The sequence below is a fragment of the Oreochromis niloticus genome, linkage group LG7 (genome assembly GCF_001858045.2).
Source record: "Oreochromis niloticus isolate F11D_XX linkage group LG7, O_niloticus_UMD_NMBU, whole genome shotgun sequence".
In the NCBI taxonomy this organism is placed as follows: domain Eukaryota; kingdom Metazoa; phylum Chordata; class Actinopteri; order Cichliformes; family Cichlidae; genus Oreochromis; species Oreochromis niloticus.
Genome location: NC_031972.2, coordinates 19,330,795 through 19,337,712, shown reverse-complemented (window position 1 = coordinate 19,337,712; position 6,918 = coordinate 19,330,795). Strand labels below are relative to the sequence as shown.

The following is a 6,918-nucleotide window of genomic DNA, read 5'->3' as shown; positions in this document are numbered from 1 at the left end:
AAAACAAAATCAGTCAAATAAATCTTCATTTTTATAGCCCCCTGCATGTTCAGCAATGATTTCATCAAATTGGTGGGCAAATATGGCTTAAAAACACTGTACTCTTTGTTGTTCCTTTGCATTTTTCATTTGTGCTATGAATACATTTGAGACGGTGCGGTAAATCTGGTTCTTTATTCCACATCAGCGCTCTACAAAGTGTGCTATATTACTGCTCTCTGATATTGCTTATCCTGGGAGATCTGTGGTGTCCTGGGAGTTTGCTGTTTCCAAGGTCTACCAGCTAGCGTAACATAAAGGTCTAAGAAACACAGCAGAAAACACAGGGAAATTTTTTCAAATGGAGTTTATTAAGATAATTTTGACAAAACATACATTTCTCTGAGACAACACAGAAGTACACGGCATCAGTTGAATACTGTCTCAACAAATGGACTCATTTTAAACAGTAAAAGGCTGCCAACTCCAGAACAAAAATAACACTGCATCTTATACTTGATAAAATAAAAGCAGACGTTTTGACACATTGTTACAATTCCCGACTGTTTGGTAGGAATACAGGTATGAATCCTCACGCATAAATGTAGCTGTAGTTCCTATTGTAACGACACACCCACGCACACACACAGAGCACGCATACTGTGTATATGCGCACATATTTCATTAACTGTGTAGAGCATCTGTGGAAGGGAGAGCTTTTGTCAGAGGTAACGAAGGGATCTGCAGGGTTAACACTGAATTAACTGACAACCTGTCTGATTCTACTGTCAGTGCTTAGACAGTTACTGGGGCTGGTTTAACACAGGTGCAGGATAGTTATAATAGAAAAAAAGTCTCATGCTGCAAACGCTTCCACGAATCTAATGAAAAAAAAGTTTTTAATAATAGCTGCGTTTTGACTATTTTAGGTGCGAATGTATCCTGGTAACTGTCAGTGCTGAATATTTAACTGTGATGCTACTGTTTAGTGAGACATCCTGTCTTCAGAATCCAGAATGCACTTCCCCCTCACACCCAGTGAAGATAGTACAATGAATACAACACAATGTCAGGATGTCAGTTTGCAGAGATATCTCGTGTTTTTGGACAGCACGGGACCCTTAGGGTGAGGGCAAAAGTGAAACAGGGCTAAAATCAATAAACCATATGTACTGTGACGTGATGTGACACGCACTGTCTGTGATTACAGAATAAAACCTATATGAGATTCAAAAACAGTTGCTATACAGAATCAATGTGCATTTTATACGTGCCATGATTATGAATTGTCCCAGTAAATTAAATACAGGTTGAGAAATCATTCAATGTAAGATTATCATACAAAACTTACAAAAAAAGGATAAAAATGACATATAGACATTACATACAGGTTTGCCTCATTATATTGCACAAATACTCAAGTGACAGCTTGTACTGGCCCTCTTTGTCTACAAAAAATATACAAAGAAAATCAGGCATGCACTGGAAAAATGTACATGCAGACACACTGAGTAAGAGAGAAAATGTGGTTCTGCTACATTGCTCACATACAAAGAAAAGACATTTTACAGTGTTGGTGGTTCGGAACATTTTTAAGATCATAATTAAAGGTGAACAAATTCTTTTAGCAAACCAGAAGGAGAAGGAGGATAAGCATTTCTCATTTGAATTTAAATAATTCCTAGGTCTACACACACACACACATAGATAGATATAAATATATATACTGTGTATCCTCTGAAAAACTAGGCACACTTCATGTTTCAATAGCTTGAAGAACAACCCTTAGCACTATAACGTGTAGTAATCTTCCCTTTTCAGCTGCACTGCTGTAGATTTGCTAATGAGCTTGTACTGCTGCATAACCCAATTTCTAAACAATAAAATGCTTTGGTAAAAAGAGGAGATCATGCATGATCTAATGACTGCAAGGTGCACAGGTCCTGTGATTACAAAACAAGCCCAAATCATAACCCCTCCACCGCCATGTTTGACAGTTGTTTCTGCTGATATGCTGAGTTTAGTTCTTCCAAAGTCTTGTGGTTTGATCAGATGTAAGAAAAGCAAACGTTATCCCTTCTGCCTGTTCTTTTTACAAAAGAGGCTTTCTCCTGACATGCTATTTTTGTTCAGTCTTCTTCTAGTTGTATCTTCATAAATTGTAACATGCTAAGTGAGGCCTGAAGAGTTACAGATGTTTAGTTTTTGTGCGATCTCTCTGGCTTTGCGGTGAATTTACTGAGGCATCCATGCGCGTAAAACAGGGGCATTTTAAAACAGAGCTGATTGCTGATCAAATCGCCAGAACTGCTGCTTTTACAGAGGTGTTCACACTTACTGATGATCAGTTAATCAAGTGCATTTGACTAGCAGCAATCTGGCTGCTACTTCCCCTCTTAATTCCTGAGTAAACAGTAAGGGTGTACTTTTTATATATACATCATATATATGTGTGTGTGAGAGAGTGTTTGTGATCATAAAGTTTTAACATATCACAGTTTTACTACTTGTGTTGATGCAATGTACTGTAAATGCAAAATGATTTCTTACTTACACCAGAGTTGATGTGCGATGGCAATATTTTAGAGGTAAAAGAGTGGCAATAAAATACTAAACTCATTTACATTTGTACATTAAAATAAGAAAGTGGGTTCACGGATCAACCGTCACTTTACAGTTGTAGCCCCCCCCCCCCAACATCCTCATCATGCAAATATGCAGCATAAGTCTAACATTAGCCAGGCAGTGGCTGATGCAGCCTATTAAACGTGGAAAGCAGAAGTTAATATTGGTAACCACAAACTAATTTCTTGCAAATGACAGCTTCCATATCTTTACACAGGTCATGTGACAAATGAAAAAAAATAAAGATTTGAATTTTTATCATAGCATGCATGGAGCTGAATTCAAATTTTAATACTCTGCGGCAGTGCATTCAGAATATGGTCTTACAGTACAGTTGCAATTGATACTGCAGAGTCACAATGGGCTGTGTTCAGAGCTGATTTAAGTAGGCAGTTAAAAAGTTAAAGGTCAAAGGATAAGTGGGGGGAGCTGTTTTCAGGGGCAAATTTACATACACGTGGGCACATTCGAGCACAGCCATCTCATTTAAAGCAAACATTTGCCTTAGACTGGATTCATTTTTTTTTTCACATTAAAAAAACAAAAAAAACATTTAATGTGTTACATTAGCACTTATATTTATTATTTTAAAAAATCTTCACCTTTTCATTGAGCCTGTACTTCCCACCTAAGCAAGGTCATGGCATGGGTAACAATAGCTGTTTTTTTTTCTTTAATGCAAAATCTCTGATGCATTCGTGGTCCACAGCATCAGTTTAATGACAAAAGCCCTTTTACACCCTGTGCACTCATCTCCAATCAAAAAATAGAGCAGAAAATTACTGCCTACATTTTGAATAAAATGACATTGAATATAAGAAGGTCAGCTGGTCTTCACGTCAAGTATTCAAATGTAAGTACAATATACTGTTAACACTATAAACAGCTGTGCTTAATTCTACTGGGTGATGATTACACCACCCTGAAAACACCAAAATGTGATTTAAAATAGTCTGTTGTGAAAACAGTACAGCAAATTGTCAGGCCGTGGTGATAGACGTGGTGATTGATGAGTCTCATTAGAATGGATATTGTAGCGTTTTAGAACTAACGCCTAATTACAGCCATACTATTCAGTTCTGAATACAGCCATACGTCTCTACATGTGACACTTTGGACAACCAAAGGAACTGACGTCTTAATGATTCAGTATTAATTGCAACCTGTGAGCCATAAATGATAGCTTTGATTGTACTTCTTGAGCAATTAGTAAATATATCTTCCACAACACATTAGTACAGCAGCATTGATTCGCCTATTAATAGCATGAAAATGGCACCATAACTTTGTTTCATAGGCTACATATGACCCAAACAGTCATTTTAAGATTCACCTAAAGTGACACAGAATTTAAAAAAAGAAAGAAAGAAAATGAAATTCACTACAGACATCTAAGTTTAAACTTAGGTCTAGACTAAATAATAAGAGGCAGCTGTTAACCATTAACCTTAAACTTTATTTTAGAAAAATAGCCACTGAAATAAGCATTTTGTTGACTTGTTTGAGATCCAAACACGTTGATCTTTTCAGTCCGCAAAATGCTGCTGACTAGACTGACCTAGCAAACAGCCCCTCATATTTTTGTAGCTTGATGTGAGCGCACAACAGCTTTTCATCTGTTTGTCTTTTGACTGGTTTTGTCTCCTGTCTGACTATTATTGTGCTGCCATCACACAAGCACAATTCATTGAAAGGAATGCAGTGAATTTCCTGTTAGCTCTTGTGGGGATATGGTTTGTTTTTCCTGTTGCTGCAAGCCAATTTATTTTTTTTCTTTTGCCCTCTTTAACTTCCTGTCTTAGAGCTTGACTTTACAGAGAGGTAGCAGAGGTGAACGTCAGAAGCCATTGATTAAACTTTGGTTACCATCGCTTAGCCCTCCCCACCGCCAATTACAAGCTCCCAGATCACATCCGTTTCAGAGGTGTTATGCCAAAGACATGGGTTGTGCTTTTTAAAGGAGAATCTAAAGAAGTAGGAATGTAACAAATGCTTTTCAGGCATTGATTTAAAAAAAAAAAAAAAGCACAAAACCCGTATAGGTAAATTTGAAGGAGGATGGTGGCCCTGCTGGGTGAAAATACCACATTCTCAAGCCATGCTGCTGGTAGGTGTGCTCTGGGTGCTTCCAATGCTAGCATTGGCACTGCTGTTCTCAGAGGGGGATGGGTTGGTAGAAACAGGTTGTCGCTTTGCTCCTGAGCAAGGACATCCTGTGGAAAGGAAACACAAGCCAATAAGAAGCTGCTAAAAACAAAAAGAAATTATTAAAAAATAAGAGACCTTACCAGGAATATTGACTACAGTTGAATTCATCTCCAGTCCAGTTGGGTACCCTGAATTAAGGAGAATTGGACAATTTCAAATTCAGGCATACATCGATTCAGATCTATTCTGGAGTCCAAACATTCTGTTCTCACTCATAAATTTACCTGTTTTGATTTTGATAAACCACAGCGCTCCAATAAGTAATACCCCAATCAGGAACCCTCCAAAGGCAATGCCCAGAACTTCAGACAGGCGAAAATCAATGCATGTTGGGGCTGAAAAGCAGACATGCAAAAACAATGTATGCAAGCTTAAATTTAAAAAAAAGAAAGAAAAAGATTTACTACAACTGCTACAACTACAATTACGTTCAATCGAACACGATTTGAAGAATCTTTAGAGACCCGAAATCCTCCTTTAATGCAGCTTGAATATTATTTCCTCAAAGAACCACTGAAAAGTCCTATTTGTTGTGCTCCAGCAGGACTACACCGGACAATCAATCAACAGCATGTGATATACAACGATTTATATGGTGGCATAAAATACATGTTCTTCTTACAAGCTATGGCGTGTCCTTTTAATAACATTGCATTTTCACATTGTAAAGGTTTGGTAGTACACAGACAGAATTGTTTCCTCTATACCAAATAAAATAAGTCATGCAATAGGTTCATTATATAATGCACACAAGTATAATATGTAGATTAGATTATCTCTATTATAACACAAACACAGATTCTATCTATTCACTCTAAACAAAAACAAAAACAAAATCGCATAGCCACATAGCAAGTGTTTTCTTTTCAGGAAGACCAATGTACTTGGCATTTTTTATGTAACTGAACTCAACTCTACACACAGAGATTTTTTGACTTGTGGATAAACACTGCGTCCACCACTTTAACTGATTTTCCATCTGAAAATATGTTCTTAATTTGGGTTTGTCCTAAATCTGCACTGTGAATCACGGTTACTACAATGTAATCTTCTTAGTTCAATAAAGAATTCACCCCAACTAACCCATGTGTGTCCTTAGAGAGCATCTCTATTAAATGTTCCAGTGAGCTGCTGTTCGTACATTTATGTGTGATGCTTAAAAGTTACTATTCCATATCCTGTGTAATAGAAAAAACAAGTGAAAGTTTATGAACTCCCTGAAATGAGAGGCTAGCTCTGCAATGTACACAGTTATAATTTACATCTCTATGAAACCACCAAATTTCAAACCCATAATCTGACTGACATGCAATACACTGCACATTTTTCCATGACCTGCCAATAGTTCATGCCTCTACATAAAGTACTATATTAACAATAATAATCGTGCCATCTATATCCAAAACAGCTTCTGTGTTTCACAATTAAGTGCTACTTAACCTTAATGCACGCCAGAGCCGCTCCACAAAGGACTTAATGATAATCGCCATAATTCTTTCCATCCACTCCTGAAGCTGGCAGACTATCTATGCATCTACTAAAACACCTTCTGGAAATCAATAGAACATACATACAGTGCTATTTATCACCTCCCAAAACTACAGCCAATGTTTTGGGTGAGTCATAATTTTTTTTTTTTAAAGAAAATGGAATTTGTCCTGTTCCAATGTAGCCATACAAATTTTGAGTAACAACCAACTTTGCAATTTCTAAAGTTTTCTGAGCATGCCATGAGCTGGCTTCCACTACACAAGAGACTTTTTGGCTAACAAAATATATTAGATAACATATAACCTTGAACCAGTAGTTATAAAAATAAAATACTTTCCCTCAAAGCAGAATGAATGAATAAGTACCGAGGCACATACAGACGTCCAGCATACTTGGAAAATGAAAATTTTTCTGTACACTACCACAATGGATTTTTAAACTTTAAAAAAATAAAATTTTAATTTAAATGTGATTGAAGAGGAGATTTTCTGCTTTAATTCAAAGGGGTTTAACAAAAGTATTGCATTGACTGTGTGAATCCATCCATTCTCTTATGCTTATGAGGGTCGCACGAGCCTATCCCTGCAACCAGAGGGCGAGAGGCACACAGAAAGT

The 6,918-nt window shown here is 37.0% G+C and overlaps 1 protein-coding gene across 2 annotated transcripts in view; it reads right to left on the bottom strand.

The window, feature by feature from the left end:
* Nucleotides 1–464: 464 nt before the first annotated feature.
* The window catches only part of eng (endoglin), a 42,073-nt gene continuing 35,619 nt past the window's right edge, over nt 465–6,918 (bottom strand). For both annotated transcript variants that reach the window (XM_005459484.4, XM_003454978.5), the window contains exons 12-14: nt 5,037–5,147; nt 4,893–4,940; nt 465–4,817 (exon numbers count right to left, since the gene is read on the bottom strand). In XM_005459484.4, coding sequence (XP_005459541.1) covers nt 4,696–4,817; nt 4,893–4,940; nt 5,037–5,147 — 281 coding nt within the window. In that variant the 3' untranslated portion in view covers nt 465–4,695. The remainder of the gene's footprint in view (nt 4,818–4,892; nt 4,941–5,036; nt 5,148–6,918) is intronic.